This window comes from Euleptes europaea, chromosome 1 (assembly GCF_029931775.1).
Source record: "Euleptes europaea isolate rEulEur1 chromosome 1, rEulEur1.hap1, whole genome shotgun sequence".
NCBI lineage: Eukaryota > Metazoa > Chordata > Lepidosauria > Squamata > Sphaerodactylidae > Euleptes > Euleptes europaea.
Window position 1 is genome coordinate 106,417,292 of NC_079312.1, and position 21,145 is coordinate 106,438,436.

Here is a 21,145-nt window from a genome sequence, read left to right on the forward strand (position 1 = left end):
GAATTTTAAAAAATCTGATTAAGGCTGTAATCTGGAGAACTGGATTTGAGTTCCCACTCCTCCATATGCAGCCTGCTGGGCGACCTTGGGTCAGTCACAGTTCTGCCTCACAAGGTGCCTGTTGTTGGGGGGGGGAGGTGCTTTGAGAAAAGCAAAGTATAAAAACCAACTCCTCCTCCTCCTTCTATAAATCAATTTCATTTTTTAAACAACGTAAGAACCAAATCTGACTCCTCTGTTTTTAAATTTGCAGACCCTTTTAGATAGTTTCAGACTCAAATCTAACCAGATCATTTTATGTTCTCATGGTTGCTTTTAATAGTACATGGTATTCTAGGGTGCTTTGGATTTGTCAACCGACGACTATACTACATTATGTGATGTGAATCTAAACGAAACTATCTGCATATTGAAATCATCCTCAGAGGCACCCACACCTTGAGGGTTTGGTAAGCAATCATCAGCAGAGGCCCCAAGACTGAGGACCTTCTTCCCTGGGGAGATTTCTCTTTTCACTTGTTTGATGGAATCTTGTTGCCAGATCCAAAATTATCTTTTTGAGAGCACTTCTGATGGTCTGTGGCTCGTGGTATGGGTTATCTGCTGCTTCTGTATTATTTTGATTGATTATGTATCTGATTTCTTTAATTATTTTGCTATATTCTCTTCATGCTCTTTTTTCATTTTAGATTGTCAGGTTTTAATTGTTTATTATTCCTTAGATGCCTTAGTTAAGTCAAACAAAAGACAAGCTTGACAATAGTTACTGTAGTTACTTCTGTTAACCATAGTAATATTTCAATTTCAGTACCTTTATTGGCATACCATCAAGCAGTCGATCAAATAAAACCAACCCTCTAAACATCATTTAACCTTCGCCTCTTAACAATTGCATCAAAAAATTTAGCCACAGATTCAATAGTCTCAGAATCTTGTGAGGACCACAGTAATATTACTATTGTAATAAACTCAAAGATAACTGCTAGCTAGCTTCCTTTCACATCAGGATGTGACCTAACCTGATCAGTAGTCATACAATTTCTGCCTCCTCATTTTCAAAATTCACCGTACAATCCTAGCCTTCAGCATGTTAGACGTAGCTTTTAGGCATAGGCAGCAGCATTTCCTTGTTTACCCATTTAGATCCAGAAAAGGGAAGTGGTGAAGCCGACTAACCAGCTGACAAGTTTTCTGAGAAACTAGAGAGACCGCTTGGTTCGCAGAGGAAGCCGTTGCTTTCTTAAGTATATTTTGAGCGCAGTTCTGAAGAAAGCCAAAAATCTGGGAGTTCAAGGAACTGGTACTGGATTTCCCCCAGTCTTTGTCACCAACTGGGAATCCGACATCTGGCTCTCTAGCAATACTGTCATATCTATGTCTGCAACTGGCTAGCCAAGAAGAACAGCGATGGATGCACGACACCTTCCCTATCGGTCAGATGTGGGCAGCTGGACTCCAGATGATCTGGCAGACTACTTCAGGAGGGTAAGTGGCATTTAATTTCAACTTGTTGCATCTTTACACTACAAGTAATGTTCTGAGCATAACCTTAGAAGAGTCTCTGGGAAGCCATTTTGAAAGCCTTTGTATCTTCTTCTGAAAGTATCACAGGACTTGCTAGAAATACTTCCAAATTCACAAGCCTGAAAGGACAATCTTTACTGAGTGGTTTGCTGCAGCCTTGCACCTCAACCCATCCCTGTTTTGTTTAGTCAATGTCTGCCTTTACTCTCATTCCATCCCTGCTTTGCCTGACTCATATGGATTGTGACACTTTTGTAAATAACCTAGCACACTGTTGGAGCAAAATAAAAAATTTTAAGGAACAGAATTAGTGAACTAGGCCACATTGTATCTGACGAACAGAGCTTTGACTCTTGAAAGTTTATACCCTGAAAATCGTGTTGGTCTTGTCGCGGTTCGGGCCGTTAAGTGCCTACACTCTTAGAAAGGACCCCTTCCTGAGAAGGGATATGTGATCTTATTCAGCGAGACACCACTAGACCGGAATCAACGGTTCCTAGAAACTTGTTATTGCTCCTAGGACATCTCTTGAACACGCCAATAAATTTATAATAATGGACAAGAGTAGAAGTATATAAAAAACACATTTATTTACATTATATAATATATGCTTTTTGGTTGCAAAGCCTTAAAATATCATATAAGGATAGACATCATTAGTCTTAAACATGTTGATGTAGCAAGTAATCATTCATATTCTCTATGCCTCCATAAAGGAGTATTTTAGTCAGAATATACTCATAAAGTATCCTTAGTGCAATGCACCTTCATTCAGAATATAAGGTTACAGAAATCCTGTCAAAATATGGTTAATTCTTTGGAGAAAGATTTGGTTAGAAGCATCCTAACTTAAATCATTCAAAACATCATAACATTTCTGTACAGAAGACACACTATACCTTGCTGTGTCATCTGTGTCATCTGGAGTCCTTAAAGAATCTAAGCTCTATGAGAACATATGAAGTTATCCCAGAGTATCTGTATTTGCTAAGTCTTGAATCCTTTAAAGACTTCTATTAATATTCTTAACTGATCATCATTAAGATCAGGCATTGTGTATGTACATGCTATGCATGCTCTTTCTAGTTTTAGACAGCAATGCTGAATATATAAATACTATGTGTTAGCTTAAAGCTGTTTACAGTCTCTTTGACTGTGCCAATCTGTGTATGTGCATTGTGCATATCTCACAGAGTACAGACAGTCTCCTTTCCCTTCTCTGGTCTCTTGCTCTGAGGAGGTTCAGAAGTCCCTCTGTTAAGTAGAGGACGTTCTGACACAATCTCAGAGATCTAGCTATTAGCCCTGTATTCAGGATGCTTCTTAGCATTGGTAAGCCAAATAGGCTTAGTTTGTAAGAATCCATAAATCTGATGGACTCTCAGTGTTCCAATACATGGAAAGATCATTGCACTTAGATTCCCATTCAAAGAATAGGAATTCTAAGGGTCTCTATCCTCTTCTAGGAATAGAGCAGTCTCACAAGAAGACTGTAAGTAAGATATGTTGAAATATCCAGATCTTGATACCTCAAGATATCTCTGAGAACTGCTGTCCACGCAAGGACAGAGTTTCAATGTTTTACATCTCAAGCCTTTTGAGATGGAGAAGTGTCATTCCAGGCAGCTGCAGTCTGTCAGTCATAACACTCTAAAGTGCTAGCTGTACTGTGGCTGTTATTTATACTATTTCTAGACCCATTAAGAGTGAAGAAAGATCCTTTATCCCCTCCTTCTTATCCTTCAGATGGGTACCTTTATTCTCTTTTATCAGATACCAGGAGCAGTGCAGCAATAGCTTAGTAAGCAGTTGCTCATGTCTTCTGATGTCTTATGTCCTAATATGGACTTCCTTGTCTTTCAGTCCTCTTAGCTTAGAGTATAAATTCTCATTTCTGAGTTACATGATCACGTTACATATTTAATTTCTATACCATCCTCTTTGTTAGGACTATACGCATTAAATGAGACTACTTAGAAATCTGTAGCACAACGTTTAACTATATAACTCATGAAACACAATTATTGTTTACATTTGTCACTTTGTAACATCTTTTAGTAACTGACAGCCTTGGGCAGATTACAAAAGGCAAGAAAGCTTGTTACTCATATCTTTGAGAGAACTTTAATGCCTCAATAGCACAATTTCAGCTATTGAGACCTTGAAAAGGCCTTTGAGATTCTGACATCTGGCAGCTGAGTCAGAAAGGTGACTTTTGCACACTTTATGGACAAAGTGCTTTACGCTGCCCCTTCAAGGGAAGGTGCTCAGCTCTGCCCCTTCAAGGACAAAGCCAGAGTAACTTTAGTAGTTAGCTTTGATAGAGCTAACCTTGAGAGTAGTCTGTCAGCCTGACACAGAGCTAGCCTGTCAGCATGACACAGACTTTCATTGTACATTACACAAACCTCTGTATGTGTATGATGTGTTTAAGCTCTATATGGAATTAATTCTGCACATGTTCTCATGATTATGTCAGGGCCTGGCACAGTCTCTAAGGTGTTACTGGACTCGAATCTAGCTCAGGAAACATGTAGGATTTTATACATGGACTTTTAGAGGAAGGTAGGAAGACTGATTTTTTAAAAAGCAGGGTCTCATCCACTCCATTGACTAAATACTGGGGACAATAGGGACAATACATGCAATAGATCTCCATCAGTGGTACATGGAAGTTTTATAGCAAATGAAGAGCAGCTGTTCAGAATGAGGTAAAAATCCAGCAGGATGCAAAAGATGCCTCCATGTCGCCTGGCATATCTCACTGACTTTTCTGCATCATATATATTTCTCTACCGCCTAGAAAACTGTTTGCACTCTTAGGCATAAAACATTTATATATTTATTTTCATTCAAATAGAATTGCAAAATGTTCAAAGAATTTCAAATTTCAATATCTATGTACACATAGATAACAGTCTCTGTTACTTTCACTCTGGTTGGTATGAGCTCTGGTTGATAACAGCGATGAATAGATAAGTCCTGACCTGGCTAGATAAGATAAGCAGGGCTGGCCCTGGTTATTATTTGGAAGTGCAGGGTTGTGACACACAGGCAGGCAATGGCAATCCATCTCTGAACGTCTCTTGCCTTTAAAACCCCACAGGGTCACTGTGACTTGACAGCAAAAAATAAAAATGAATAGCTATGAATGGTGTCCCTCCTTCTCATGTTGCAGACTTATTAGTTCAGTCTGTCCCTGAAGACTTATGAGTATGTCTGGTTTCCAGAATGCTCTGGGGGTTTTCTCTCTTTGGGGACAGCCAGTGGGGTGTAGTGGTTAGGAGTGGTGGACTCTAATCTGGAGAACCAGGTTTGATTTCCCACTCCTCCACATGAGCAGCAGACTCTAATCTGGTGAACAGGGTTGGTTTCCAAACTCCTCCACACGAAGCCTGCAGGGTGACTTTGGGTTAGTCACAGTTCTCTCCAAATGGATTTCAACAGGGAGAAGTGTAAGGTACTTCACCTAGTCAGAAAAAACATAAGACACAGGTACAGGATGGGAGAGAGTTGGCTTGACAACAGTACACGTGAAAAAGATCTGGGAGTCTTAGTGGACCACAAACTGAGCATGAGTCAACAGTGTGAAATGGCAGCTAAGAAGGCCAATGCAATTCTGGGCTACATCGATAGGAGTATTGTGTCTAGATCAAAGGAAGTAATACTATCACTGTATTCTGCATTGGTCAGACCTCACTGGGAATACTGTGTCCAGTTTTGGGCTCCACAATTTAAGAAGGATGTTGACAAGTTGGAGTGTGTCCAGAGGAGGGCGACCAACCAGAATGGTCAAAGGTCTGGAATCCATGCCATATGAGGAGAGACTTAAGGAGCTGGGTTTGTTTAGTCTGGAGAAGAGAAGGTTAAGGGGTGACATGATGGCCTTGTTTAAATATTTGAAGGGATGTCATGTTGATGAGGGAACTAGCTTGTTCTCTGTTGCTCCAGAGACTAGGACACGGAGTAATGGATTTAAACTAAGAGAAAAGCGATTCCACCTAAACATTAGGAAGAACTTTCTGACGGTGAGAGCTGTTCGACGGTGGAATGTGCTGCCTCGGAGGGTGGTGGAGTCCCTGTCTTTGGAGGTCTTTAAGCAGAGGCGGAATGGCCATCTGTCGGGAGTGCTTTGATTGTGGGATCCTGCATGGCAGGGGATTGGACTGGATGGCCCTTGTGGTCTCCTCCAACCTTGTGAACTTGTGAACTTGAGACAATCAACAAGATTGCTCCCCAGTTTCCTCTCCCATGCACTGTAGAACACCTACCACCTGCTATACCATTAGCTATGGCTGAACAGAACTTGATAGGAAGTCATCTTGAGTGATGATGGAAGAAAACTCCAAATGAATAAGAAAGACCCCTACTTGGAGCCCATTTGAATGCCTGTGTAGTGGCAGTGATGGCAGTGAAGATAGCTTTCTTCTTCTCTGCCACCATTGCTTCTGTAGCATCTCCTCTAGTGGAGCTATGCTTATGCACTCTTAACATACAGATTTGCCTGAGGTGGTGTGGATTTGTCCTGCTGTGGGACATTTGTGATATTTTCTGCAGAAACCCCCCCCCCCCGCCCCCGTGATCTGTTCCAGCTTGGACTATAGTTTAGATATAAATCAGGGTATAAGAACACTTGTTTCCAGTGGATCATTTAAATCCTACTTCTGTGGATCATTTAAATCCTACTTCTATGACTGCAGTAGACAGGAACCCATCAATTGGAAAGACTATGACTTGCAAACTTGGCCTGTGTCCAGCTTGGTTAGTTAAATCAGCCAGGGAACAAATACATGGCAAGGCTATAATTTCATCTTTGGTTCACGGTCAGTTTCCAAGAATCTTCAAAGAGGCTATTATAAGACAATTGCTAAAGAAGCCAACTCTTAACAAAGATAATCTGGCAAAACTATAGATGCGTGTTAAACCTGTCATTCTTGTGCTAGTAAATTGAGCACTTTGTGGTGCAGCAATGTCAAATTTACCTAGAAGGCCCTTCTTCCCTTGTCTGGCTTTCAGCCTGGTCATATGACAGTGCTTCAGTGATGGATGATTTTTGGTGTCACATGGATAAGGGAAGTGCCTCCTCGATTGATCTGTCACTTTTGATACGTTGGACCACGCCATTTTGTTGAACCACTTCAAGAAGAGTTTTGTTGTGACTGGAAGGAACTGCTCTTCAGCGAGTTGAGTCTTTCCTAATCAAGAGAGGGAAAAGAGTTCCCTTTGGTGAAACAGAGTCAAGATCATGAGAATTTTCCTGTGACATCCTGCAAGGCTTGGCATTATCACCTATGCTCTTAGTAGGCATATGAAACCAATGAGTGAGGTATTTGGAATTTGGGTGTCATCAATATATTAACAATATCCAGTTTTATATTTCTAATCATCTGTGTGCAGTGGTCTCAGCCTTGAAATAGTGCCTGTACACTATGGTTAGGAGGGGCTGTGGCTCAGTGGTAGAGCATCTGCTTGGCATGCAGAAGGTCCCAGGTTCAATCCCTGACATCTCCAGTTAAAAGGACGAGGCAAGTAGGTGATGTGAAAGACCTCTGTCTGAGACCCTGGAGAGCCGCTGCCAGTCTGAGTAGACAATACTGACTTTGATGGACCAAGAGTCTGATTCAGTATAAGGCGGCTTCATGTGTTCATGTGTTCAATGACCAGAGACAGGGCTTTTTCTGTGGTGGCACTTCGCCTTTGGAATGCTCTCTCCCATCAGGCTTGCCTGGGGCCTAGCTTGTTTTCTTTTAGGCACCAAGCTAAAACTTTCATTTTTATCCAGGCTTTTAGCTAAGGGGTTTTAATCTTTTAAAAATTTTATGATCTGCTTCTGGCCCTAGGATCATTTTATATATATCAGTTTTGGCTGCTCGGTATGTATTTTATGCTGTTATTCCCTTGGATATTTTAATGGCAATGGTCTGTTTTTTAATGGTATATTTATGGCATTGGCCTGTTTTTACTGTTTTCTTTTAATGGCACTTTATTGCCTTACCTGCACATTGCCTCCAGCAGGTCTCTGGGAAGAGTTATACATTTTTGAAATAAGTAAATAAGCACGGATTCCCGGACCTTACCAGGAGTCCGCTTTGCTGCCCAGGCTGGGGGAGGCACAGGCCGGGCAGAGTCTCGGGCGTTAGCTGGCACTCAGGAGTGACGAGGGAGCCTTCAGATCTTTCCTTGCACACAAACTGCTCTGCTGCCTCAGACAAGCAGCTGCCGCTGAGGTTCAAACTGAATCTAACTGGAGCTGTGGACCAGGGGAGGCATTCAACGGGTGGACACTGGAGTTGGAGTTTACTCCAGTCAGCCCGCTCCACCTAAATAAAGGGGCTCGCCTGGCTGGAGCGTCAGTCGTCCCCAGCTTTGTTCCACCCTCCCTCCCTGTTCTTGTGTATGTTTATTGTTTTTTGTCATGACTTAGGCATTGTAAGCATGAGGCTGGATTCGTTTTGGAGGAAAGTGGCCTGCGTGCCCCTTTCCCTCCCATGGGGGATCCCACTAAGGGATTTTGGGAGAGGCTTTGCGATGGACATTCCCAGCTCGGGGGGATGTTTGGGCAGCCTGTTCCCAAGTGGTGGGGGAACACCAAGTGGCTCATGCCCAGGTGAATTCCCAGTACTGCCATCCCTGCTATTCCCAGCAGGATCGCTGGAGGTAGGATGTACACATTGGCTGCACAGGGTTGGCTGATGTTCTTGATCCAGCCCACAGGCTGCCCCAATGTAATTTCAGCAATTGCCAATTTAAGTTGTGGCCATTTCATTCCAATAAAATATTTCTCTTATTAAGTAACATGGTTATTGTTGGTTATTGTTGAGTTCTCTGCCTCATCCCACAATTTAGCCCTGGATCAGCAAGGGTAAATACACTGAAACTGAAGTAAAAAGTTTTTTGGTGGATTGATCCACCTAGTTTGGATGGTACTGTTTTGTCCTTGTCTAAGCATGTGAAGAACCTGGGAATGTTCTGATCCCAGCCTTGCTTTTTGAGAAACAGATAAGTATTTGGCCAGGAATACCAGTGACATCTAATTTGAAAGCTCTGTACCCCTCCTTTCCCTACCAGCTTTGCCACATTGATCCACACTTATGCATTCCCCTGATGTGACTGCTGTAATATGTTCTGCCTGAGACAGCCATTGAATATAACTCAGAAACCGCAGTGGTCCAGAATGCAGCAGTCTGCCTGCTGGGAGAGCATTATATGTATGTGGCATCACTTTTTAAACAAGTGTGCTGGCTTTCAGCGTATCTCCATGTCAAGATCAAGGCACTGGTTTTGATCTATAAAGAACCACACATTTGAAGAAGTGCCTTTCCTGGTAAACACCAATGGATCAGTAGAGGTCAGTGCAGTGTCATCTGCTAGCGATCTCTTCCTTTTCAGTAGTGTGTCTGATCACTGTAATTTCTCTGTTGCCACTCCCATTTATAGAAAAGCTTGCCAATGGAATTGCTGCAGGGACTTCCTTTGACAAGATTTCATGAGGTGTGAGTGAAGGCATCACAGGAGATGCGTAAGTAGCAGGGTTGCTAGCTCCAAGTTGGGAAAGGCCTGGAGATTTTGGGGGTGGAGCCTGAGGAGTGCAGGGTTTGGAGAGGGGAGATAGTTCAGTGCCATAGACTCCAACTGCCAAAGCAGCCATTTTCTCCAGGGGAACTGATCTATAGTGCCAGGAGATCATTTGTAATAATGGGAGATCTCCAGCCACCACCTGGAGGTTAGGCAACCCGCCCTGAGCCTGGTTGTGTCCCGGGATGGCGGGCTAGAAATGCAATAAATAAACAAACCTTAGTAAGTAGGTAGTCAACACCAGTGAGTCCTACCAAAATACTTGGGCCCTGGCAGCTGCCCCCCATCAGGGTATGCTGATGTCAACCCTGAGAACAGCTGAACCCAGACACGAGTCTCACCATAGCATTTTGTATTTTGAAGACATCTTCAAAAACAGCCCAACAAGGAGCACTCGTGAGTCGCAGTGACTCATGAATTACTTCTTCAGAAGAATTCTTCAGAATCTTCTGGTATCTGAAGAAGTGAGCTGTGACTCATTAAAGTGACCCCACCAGAAATTTTGTTAGTCTTTAAGGTGCTACTGAACTCTTGCTCTTTTCTACGGCTACAGACAAACACGGCTACTGATCGTGCTCTATCAACAAAGAACATGTTACATTAGTCCAGAGATTATGGTAGCATGGGTCAGTGTGACTAGGTCAGCAGAAACTAAATAAGGTCCCTTTATGAACCAGATGTAACTGGAAAAGATGCTGTTAGCATTATAGTCAACTGTATCAAATGCCACTGATAGGTATAACAGTTCCAGCAACAATGGATTGCCCTTATCCAGCTATACCCTAAGATCATCAACCAAGGCCCATATGCTGTTTCAGTCCTGAAACCCAGCCAGAAGCCACACTGAAATAGGCCAAGGGCAGAAGTTTCATCCCCAAATATCTGCTATTGCTCTTCCACAACCTGCTCAATCACTTTGCCCTAAAAGTGGCAAATAGACACTGGTTGATAATTGCCCACATCCATCATCCAAAGATGACCTATTAAAAAGAGTTTGAACCACAGCTTCTTTTAAGTTGTCAAGAAAACACCGATTGTAACACTGACTTATTAATAATCTTCCCCAAAGGAGGTGTCACTTCCTCCCAGCATGATTTTAGTAGTCTGGATGGGCAAAGATCTAGTTTGCCAGACGTGGACTTCACAGCCTGAAGCACTCTGTTGATATCAATCAGGTAATTATCCATAGAACTCTAACAACAGGTTGCTACCAATATGCCCAGACAGGATCTACCCTCTGACTGGCATCTAAGTCAGACTGGATGAGAGAGACTTTATCAGAAAGAAAGAAAAAAAGAGCTACGATGATGGTACACCAGCAATCTCCCCAGCTTGTCCCTGGAACCCAATACAAATACATAAACTCAAAAGTGGACCTTGTCTATATCAGGAACATGTAGAATGAGAAACAGTATAGCTTCCCCCCCTTCATCAACCACAGTTTAGGGTTGATGAAGAACAGAATACCCAGACGGAAATAATTGAAACAAATGCTTTTAGAGACTTTTATATCCTCTAGTATTTCAGTCACACATGCCAGGTCAATATGACGCTAAATATGAGACTAACTGCATGTCTTTGAGCAAGTCTCTCTGTCAGCCTGACTTACTCACTGGATCATTGGGATGATAAAATAAGATAACTGTGTCTTCAATGTGTCTTCAGAGAAGTTCCATAGCAGCGATTTGCATTGTCCTGTCTGTGTGGTAGTTGTCCTCCATACCTTAAGGCCATACTAAGGCTGCTTCAAGCCATTATGTACCATCAGAGGTGGTACATTGTATTGGACTCTGGGACCCTTCAACACTGACATCTTTGGGTCATCTCACCCAACCCTACATTATCCCCAAGAAATAATCAAGGATAAAGGGAGGACAGGCAGACAGTTTGCTGCAACAGTATCTTAAACATGCTCAGAATTTAATCACTAGACCATGTATACTGGATGGGGACATGCATACTGGATGGGGGATACACTTCTGGGTAGCAGTGTGTGTGAACAAGATCTTGGGGTTATGGGTGGACCATAAATTAAATATGAGAAGCCAGTGTGATGCAGGGACAAAAAAAGCTAATGCAATCTTGGGGTGCATCAACAGAGGTATAACATCCAAATAGCAAGATGTCATAATTCCACTATACACAGTATTGGTTAGGCTGTACCTGTAGTATTGTGTGCAGTTCTGGAGGCCTCGTTTCAAACAGGATGTTGACAGAATGGAGTGGGTGCAGAGGAGACTGACGAGGATGATCAGGGGCCTGGAGACCAAGCCCTATGAGGAAAGGCTGAGAAAGTTGGGAATGTTTAATCTGGAAAAGGTTGAGGGAGACATGATTGCTCCCTTTAGGTATTTGAAGGGCTGTGACTTAGAGGAAAGCAGGGAGTTGCTCCTGTTGGCAGCAGAGGATAGGACTCACAATAATGGGTTTAATCTGCAGGCAGAGAGGCAGCGGCTGGATATTAGGGGAAAGTTTTTTACAGTAAGAGTTGGAATCAGCTACCTGGGAAGGCAGTGAGCTCTCCCTCACTGGCAGTCTTTAAGCAGAGGCTGGACACTTGTCAGGGGTGCCTAGGCTGATCCTGCATTAAGCAGGGGATTGGACTAGATGGCCTGTATGGCCCCTTCCAACTCTATGATTCTACCATTTGCAAAATCAAATGATATGTACTGGTATTGAAACCAATCCTTTCATAACTTCCTCTTTCCTTCGACACATTCCCTATATTCTATCTGGTATTCTTTCATGAGGATTGTGCTCAGGCCTGTTCATTTGCTGAGATTGTTTATTACACAATTACAATAAATAATATAAAATAGAAATATTCCACATGGCATAAATAATATACATTAATTATATAACTTCTAAATGAGTCATAATATATTTCCGAATACTCACTTGTCTATTTACATCTTGTTATATTTGAAAAGCAGTTAATTTGTATAGACCAAACTCTATAATTTTTTACCAACCGGTCTTCATTAGTAGGATCTCATTTACTGAGATTTTTCATACACCCTGAGTTTGGATTACATGAGGAATTCAGGATACGCACACTTTGCACTTCCAAATTGTTTTTAGTGATGAACATTGTTGTAGTCTTGGGAAATTTGTATCATCTAGCCGTTTGTCAACACTGTAAAAAAACTTGCACTATTGGTATCTTGGGGAAACCACAGTCATGGATACTTCAGTGATGAGGCTTTCTACCCCAAGTCAAATTCCAATGTATCTTGGGGTAGAAAATGTCCCACAATTAATTTCATGTGTGTGGGGAAGTAATATTGTATTGTAAAGTACCAACACCCAAATGCCCAGACCCTGAAAACATATTATAACAACAGACCAAAAAAAAGTGCATTAATGATAACATTATAAATTACACATTTTGTTGTTGGTCTGGGCTTAGTCAGTAACATATCTCTCTGTGGTGAGACAAATGATCCTCAGACATATGTATATTATGATACTCTTTTGGTGCCAATGCGTTCAGGGCTTAAACTGAAAGCTAATTCATTCCTTTTGTTTCTGTTATTCCCTTTACTCTACATTAGGTAGACATGGCCAATGTGTAGAAAGAGTTTCTTGAATGAATGGTGAACATTCAACATGAGACTGGTAAAAGTCAGATGACATAAAACATACATCGAATGAGACATGTCAGTGGTCCAAAAACCACTTTACAGGGTAGGCCTTGATAGATTTAAAGATGTAGGGAGCAGTTATGGCTAGAACAGCACAGTTCAAGTAAAGCTAAATTGAAGACTGCCAAATAGTGTGTGTGTGTGTGGGGGGGGGGGGGTTTGCCTCAAGTCACATCTGATTTATGGCAACCCCTGATGGGAGTTTTCAAGGCAATAGACATTCAAAGGCGGTTTGCCACTGCCTGCCTTTATGTTATGACCCTGGTATTCCTTGCAGGTTTCCCATTCAAATACTTGCCAGGGTCGACTCTGCTTAGCTTTTGAGAGCTGACCAGATCAGGCTAGCCTATGCAAATGGTTAAATGGTAACAAACTGCCAAATGTGATTAATTTGTTTTTCAAGGAGAAGGAGCAATACATCTACAGTCTTCATTGTTGATCCTATCCTTTTTAAATTTTTAAAGTAAGGTCACAAGTACAATGGTAGTTAGCAGATGATTTAGAGAAGGAAAAGCACTTCCTGTAAGGGCAATCGGTAGCTGAGTAGCTGTGCGAGAGAGCTATTTAACGCTTTCCCTGCCTGCCCTTTCTCTGTTCCAAATCTTTCTCACGCACATACTCCATAGCTTTCATATACCATGTGGTTTTAATTTCTTTAAAGTCCTTCAGGTGGAAAGCTGCTTAGGGAGCATTCAGACTGGAAAAATCCAGTCAAGGGAAGGATTACATGCCGCCTCTCTCTACAACTGTTCTATTCACATGAAACCCACCAGAAGTGGCTTTCCATATGAAAGTGTGGTATTGATCTACTGCCTAATAGTCTGTGTATAACATATAATTTGGCATAGGTTCCAGTGCTTTCAGTGGGACTTATTGCCAAGTCCCACTGAAAGCAGCCTATACATCTAAAATTGAATCCCAATCTTATCTTTTTCTGTTCAAAGACTCTGACAAGGGTAATTCAATTTGCACATAAGGTGTTCAAAAAGTGAATTTACCTTGTTTGCAGTGCCAGTTTGCTGACATCCAATATAACCCCGTTGGTAACCTCTTCGTAGGGTTGCCAACCTCCAGGTTGCCAACCTCCAGCTGGCCATCTCCTGCTATTACAACTGATCTCCAGCCGATAGAGATCAGTTCACCTGGAGAAAATGGCCGCTTTGGCAATTGGACTCTATGGCATTGAAGACCCTCCTCTCTCCAAACCCCAGCCTCCTCAGGCTCCGCCCCAAAAACCTCCTGCCAGTGGTGAAGAATGACCTGGCAACCCTGCCTATCCACAATTTAAAATGAATAGTGTTTTGGTTTCATTTCTGTACAGTGGCAACAGTCAGCGTAGTGGCTAATTAGGTTACTGGTGTTGGTGCATGCTCATCATTTCCTGATTTTCTGGCCCCATGGCCATGAATTACACATCATTTAAAAACAACTACATTTCAAACTATATGCTGAGTTTGTCCCTGGGTATTCAATGGCATCAGTCACCATTCAGTGACAAATCAGTCACTATTCATGATGTTGGAACACGGCCAGAACTTACTGGATTGAAATACATTTCCCAGGTAACAGTATGAGAACAAGCAAAGTATGAAATGAAATATAAATCACATTGTTTAATATGAATACATTTGGGTCAGGTGTCAGAGGAAAGGCAAGGATGTATCAACAGAAAAACCACACACTTTTCCCCCACCCCAGCAGCCTTGAGACAACCAAGAAAAGCTGTTGGGTTGGATGATGGATTGGGGAGGGGGAACAGGAAGTCATAAAAAAGCAGTGTGAGAAAGAACATTGATGAAACCTTTGCAATACAACTTCTAACAATTTCGAGCATACAAACTTTTGAGCGTTCAAAGATTGCACTCATAACTAATTCTGACTCTAAAAAAGAATAGGTTGGCCTATACTTCTGCAATAAGAAGAGTCTGTGCCTGAGTTCTAACCATAAGAGTTTTATGACCCTCATAGTAAATATGAGAGATACCGGAGATAATCCTTTCCCCAGAGAAAGCTAATATTGGAGACCATGCTGCGTGGGCGCATTTATATTCAACATTGCTGTTAAAATCTTAGAAAATAAGAACTTTCTAGAAATGTGTGTGTGTGTGTGTGTGTGTTAAGTGCTGTCAAGTCGCTTCCGACTCATGGCGACCCTACAAATGAAAGTCCTCCAAAATGTCCTATCTTTGACAGCAGATTGAGTGCCATCCGACCTGGGGGTCCCATCTTCCAGCACTATATCTTTTTTCATTTTGGATTGTCTCATCATAGGGTTTTCAAGGTAAAGGTTGGTCAGAAGTGGTTTACCAGTGCCTTCTTCTGTGCAGTACTAACCAGGGTTAGCCATAGTGGCACTGCCGTTGTCTACGAAAGATCTTCCGCCAGTGTCACCTTCCACTACTGCTGCTGCCCAGTAGCTAACCAGGGATTCCTCTGCCCCCATCCCCATTGGAACTGCCTGTTCTCTTCTGCGGATGTGGCCATTGATCCCTTAAGGGGGTGGATGCATCTTCGTCTGGTGTCTCAGCTGTGACCATTCTGTCTTGAGTGACTCTGCTAGGAGTTTAGTCTCTTGATAAGAGTCTAGACCCCTTACGGTATTGCTCTCAGCTTCCCTGACACACACAAACCCCCTCACCACGTTAAGGTGTGCATCCAGAAGGGGCAAGAAATTTTTACTGTCCTCTTATCCATACATGATCCACAGCATACAACTAAATTAAATTCTTTGTGAGAAATGAACAGAATAGATTTTTGTCTGTCTATTATATCTCTCAGCTGGACAAATTCACTTTCCGGGAAAGAAACTGCAGATTAACATTCTTTTTGCGTCAGTGCTGCTGGTGTATCGTAGGATACTTTACCTTTTAAAGCAACAGATGGTTTCAGCAACTACAAAAGTAATTTTATGGTGAATGTGTTCAACCAGCAAAATAACACTGTATTCGGTTGTCCTGAACACAGGTGAGCTGATTACCTGATCTGTTCAGCTACCGACAAACAATTCAATTGGCTTCCAAGAGGAAGATGCCTCCCAAACATCTTGTTGAGTCTGTGTCTTGCAGGGATCTGGCGAGAAGTTTGGAGGTGGACATCAAAAGCTGACTCTCAGCTGAGCTTCTCCCTCTGTTCTCCACCCCACCAACCAAGCTTCTCTCTCTAATTCCATCAAAGCTGGGGTTGGGAGAAGAGAAGCAATTGGCTTGTTCTCCTCATCACCTCGAACTCTCAGGGTGGACTGCAGAGAAAAGGAATCGACTGGTCATCTTCTCCGCAGTCCAAGCTGTTTCAGGTGAAGGGAGGAGAAGCAGATCACACCTCCTCCTCAAGCTGTTATCCTGGGCTATGAAGGACAATAACAGATTGAGCCCTTTCTCTGCAGCCCACTCTCAATTTTGGGTGGCCATGCAAGAAAGAAGCAACCTTTTTTTCTTTCCACCTGAAATTAACAAAATGGGCTGACAGCTTGAGCTGCAGGAGCGCGGGAGCAATCTGGTTCTGTTCTCTGCAGCCCCAACTCTCTGTTTGGGGGGAAGGGGGATCTGGTCCTATTCTCATCCTAAATTCTCACTAGGTGGGGAAAAGGATTTCTTCTGTCCCCTCTCCCTAGGTCATCAGTTTAGGCTGCAGAGGATAAGAGCAGATCATTCCTGTTTTCCACAGCCCAAGCTGTCAGTTTGAGGTGGAGAGAAAAGTTCATTCAAAGATTGTTGTTTTCCACCCGAAAAAGCTCCTGATTTCTACAGCTTTGGCTGCAGCCCAAGCTGACCATTTGAAATAGAGAGAAGAGAAGGGTTGGCAGATCAGAAGAAAGCAAACTTTCCAGGCTGGCAGATCAGAAGAACCTGACTTCCAAATGAACCCTGCGATCAGCTGGGAGTTGGCTCCTGAGTCCTCCTCCCCCATGTACTTTGCTTGGTATGCAGCAAAGTTCCCCCAGCAGGAGATCAGAAGCTGACTCTCACCTGATCTCTCATTGTCTGGAGGGTTCTGGGACCTGCAAGTCGCCTGTTTCTGTGAATAGATATGAACAGATTTTAAAAAAAACCTGAATAGCCTGCCAATTAATCAGCTGTCTGATTGCCACCGGCAAACAGAATGTGAACCTCACCAGGTGCTCAATCATCCCTAATGCTTCGATTCCTTTTCATAGAAGGGGGGGTTAGCCTATTACCCCCTCCAATGCAGACCGCCAACTTACCCTACTTGCTGTTCCTTTGGTCCCCTGGCCCCCAGGAGCAGTATTTTGCAGGACATTTAAGGGGAAGAAAATGGGGGGAGTTGAGACGTCCCTTCTGGCCGAGCAAATCACTGCAGGATCCTACTCACTGTTTCAAAGGTATGGAAAGAGTGCTTAGAAGATAACAAGCAGATTCACACGTTTTCCCTTAAATATAGAATAAGAGCAGAGGAAATCTACTCAGTTGCTTTGTAACTTCTGTAGATTTCACACCGGTGTAATACCAAAAAAGGGTGAATTTTTTTGAACTGTACCTTGCTAAACAGAGGACAAGATCACAGAAGAATAACATTTAATTTGGCAATGTACTTCTATTGCTGAGCCTTTGGTCTCACTTTTAATTAACTGAGTTCTGCTGAAATTAAAAAAACTTTTTAATTTTTAAAAACCTTTTCACGTGTTTGCTTCAACAGATTTCAGGTGAGAATGTAAGAGCTGTGACAAACTGTATCTTCATTGATTGTCTCGAACTAACATTATATTTAACTTGTGACATGCTGCAGGGGCTTGCAGTCAGGCGGCAGCTGCAAGTTCTTCATGGGAACTTATTTCCCAAGTACACAGAACCCCTGTCCAGACTGAGACCATGATGGCACAGGAGGAGGAGGGGCTTCAGCCTCCTCATGCCATTGTCCTGACACAAAATGGTGCTGGGGAACTGTCCATGTACTAATAGGCTACAAATACCACCCCCATGGGACAAATAGCACCCTGGGACCATTTTGGATCGGGAAAATAGCACAGAGAGGAAGACTGAAGCCCCTCCCCCCCATGGTTCCAATCTTAATCAGACCCCTGAAACATTTGGGAATTGAGTTCCCATGGGGAACTCACAGCAGCTTTCTGACAGCAAACCCCTGTGGTTAGGGTTGCCAGGTCCCTCTTCACCACTGGTGGGAGGTTTTTGGGGTGGAGCCTGAGGAGGCTGGGGTTTAGGGAGGGGAGGGACTTCAATGCCATAGAGTCCAATTTCCAAATCAGCCATTTTCTCCAGGTGAACTGATCTCTATTGGCTGGAGATCAGTTGTAATAGCAGGAGATCTCCAGCTAGTGCCTGGAGATTGGCAGCCCTACCTGTGGTGGCCTTGTGTTAAAAATGCAAGTCCTGTTGAAATAAACAAGCCTGGAACTGAAATAGCCTTATAATTTAAATGCTGCAATTCTATGCATTTTTACTGGGATGGCCTCATTAAAGTCATGTTTGAATAAACATGGATCAGTTCCATATGTAAATTAGTTATTTAACAGCCTTACTACATATGGAATGTACATATGAACACTGCTTTATCCGGCTGTCTCTGAATTACCAAAATGTGTCCTAAGAATAATTCATTTTACATTGCAGTTGAACTACAAGGACTGTGAGAAAGTTGTGCGGAAACATAGCATCACTGGGCAAAGGTTTCTGGTAAGTTTTTCAATATAGAATTTACAATATCAAAAGATGCCTATTTCTTTGGATTAGTTAAGAGAAAGAAGTGTGGGTGAATGGTGCACGATGAGGGAAAGTGGCTGGATTTTGAGGGAAGGGTAGGATTGCCATGTCCCTCTTCGCTACTGGTGGGAGGTTTTTGGGATGGAGCCTGAAGAGGGAGGGGTGGGGAGGGGAAGGACTTCAATGCCATAGAGTCCAATTGCCAAAGCATTCATTTTCTCCAGGTGAACTGATCTCTGTTGGCTGGAGATCAGGTGTAATAGCAGGAGATCTCCAGCTAGTACCTGAAGGTTGGCAACCCTAGGGAGGGGCATGAGACATTCTGTAAAATCAATCTACACAAAACAGTTGCTTTTAAGAGAAAGTCTGAGAGCCAACTCATACATGCAACCTCTGTACTTTCAGTTTTGCTTTAGCAATGGCTACCTGAAAAATTATCTTGATCATAAAATATTGCAGTGACTCTGTTTTAATATGCTGAGTGTGTTTCTGTTTCAGAACATGTCTGAAAATGATCTTCAGAGGTTTCCAAAGCTAAGAATGCCGTAAGTAAAATGCATGATATAAGCATATTTGAAGTTGGAATCCCATCATCCGATCATGGATGATATAAGCATATTTGAAGTTGAAATCCATCAAGTCCAGCAGTCTGTTCACACAGTGGCCAACCAGGTGCCTCTAGGAAGCCCCCAAACAAGACAACTGCAACAGCACCATCCTGCCTGTGTTCCACAGCCCCTAAGATAATAGGCATGCTCCTCTGATCCTGGAGAAAATAGGTATGCACCATGACTAGTATCCATTTTTACTAGTAGCCATGAATACCCCTCTCCTCCATGAACATGTCCACTCCCCTCCTAAAGCCTTCCAAGTTGGCAGCCATCACCATATCCTGGGGCAGGGGGTTCCACAATTTAACTATGTGTTTTGTGAAGAGATATTTCCTTTTATCAGTTTTTAATATCTCACCCTCCAGCTTCAGCAGATGACCCCGCGTTCTAGTATTATGAGAAAGGGAGAAAAGCGTCTCCCCGTCTACTCTGTCCAAACCATGCATAATTTTATAGACTTCTATCATGTCTCCCCTTAACCACCTTATTTCCAAGCTAAACAGCCCTAAGTGTTTTAACCGCTCCTCATAGGGCAGTTGCTCTAGTCCCCTAATCATTTTGATTGCTCTTTTCTGCACCTTCTCAAGCTCTGCAATATCCTTTTTTTAGGGGTGGTGACCAGAACTGTACACAGTATTTCAAATGTGGTCTCACCATAGATTTGTACAGGGGCAGTATGATAGCAGCAGCAGATACAATGAGGAGAGGTGAGGTGGTAGGCTCAGGCGGCAGGATTTTTGGGGTGGCCACCTCCACCACTACCTCACCATTGTCTCCCACCCAAGAATCAGCTAATATTCCTTCCCTCCTGATTCACCTGGCACACGCAAAGACTCTGCTGCAGGTCACGCAAGACCACCTGGCATATAGGAACCCTAAGTCAGGAAAAGCAGCAATAAATACAAAGCAAATATGTTTCAAGTTACACCCTCTTTGTGAGAAGATAGGCAGAAGGGCACAGAATGCAGTGGCTGGTTAGTATGCTCAAAATATTATTATTCTCTTTTTCATTGTTCGGGGGGGGGAAATGGCTCATTCATAACTGGTGAAAAGGACATGAGCAGAACCAGTGAATGTTCAAGCCTCCCTAACTTCACTTAGAGATGTCAAAGCCCGGGGGGGGGGGCAGGAACAGGGAAATAACAGGGAAAACAAGAACCCCCCCCTTTCCCCCCAGGGGACTTGTTTTCAATTTTTGCAACAGAAAAACTGGGAAATTTGGGGAAGTGCTAAACATAACTTCTCTGAAATATTTACTTTTTAAAGAATGAATTAAATGCTTCTTATGGTGAAGCTTTTAACACTCAAAATGTATCGCATGAATAAGCCTGATGACTTTTTTTCAATTTTTCCAATGGAAAAATTAAGAAATTTGGGGGGAAGCTGGAAAAAAAACTCATGACTTTTTGTTCCCCTTTTGGAATAAGTGAAATGAAAGACAAAGTTTTACTCAAGATGTGTAGTATGAAGAGCCAAACTTTTTCTTCCTGTTCCACTTTGGTGGGCAATAAGGATAACAGCAGATAATTCTGGCTTGGACAGAAAAGAACTCAGAGTCTGGGTTTTCATTTTCCCAGCAAAGCTGTAATATTACTCGTGTGAATATTAGTCGTGTGAATGCCAGATTGTGTGGGCTGATCTGAGATTTATTTTGGTTGTAGGACGTGTGTGTGTGGTAAACGTCAGCTCTTACCTGACAGAAATTGTTATAAAGGCCAGATTTCCACTCCAACAAAGGCAGGATAGAGTGGGTGCATACTAGGCGTTTCACACTTGTATCTATCATTCACCTCCCGTTTGTGGTTTTCAGTAGCCTCACCTATAGCATTTAATCAGTCTTTGCTTGCTTTTTGATGTTAGTCGGATTTTATTTTTACAATGATGAGAACGGAGTGAACACAGATGATTTTTCCATGGTCACTCCGAGGCTCTTCCAGTTGAAAATAAAAACCTGACTCTCTGATAACTTTCAAGCAGCTTCGCAAAACTTTCTTGTTTCATCAGACATTTAGGGATCGAATGTGACTGTTGCTGAATGATCTTGTCCTTTAGATTAAAGTAGCTTAATAGTAATTTTTTATTGTTCATAACTTTGATTGTTGACCTTTCAGATAGT

General features: G+C 42.6%; 1 protein-coding gene across 1 annotated transcript in view; it reads left to right on the plus strand.

Annotated features, from left to right (window-relative positions):
- Positions 1-1,392: 1,392 nt before the first annotated feature.
- LCP2 (lymphocyte cytosolic protein 2) overlaps positions 1,393-21,145 on the plus strand; it is a 50,600-nt gene continuing 30,847 nt past the window's right edge. The window contains exons 1-3 of the mRNA XM_056866683.1: positions 1,393-1,485; positions 18,329-18,391; positions 18,917-18,963. Of these exons, the coding sequence (XP_056722661.1) occupies positions 1,408-1,485; positions 18,329-18,391; positions 18,917-18,963 (188 nt within the window). The 5' untranslated portion in view covers positions 1,393-1,407. The remainder of the gene's footprint in view (positions 1,486-18,328; positions 18,392-18,916; positions 18,964-21,145) is intronic.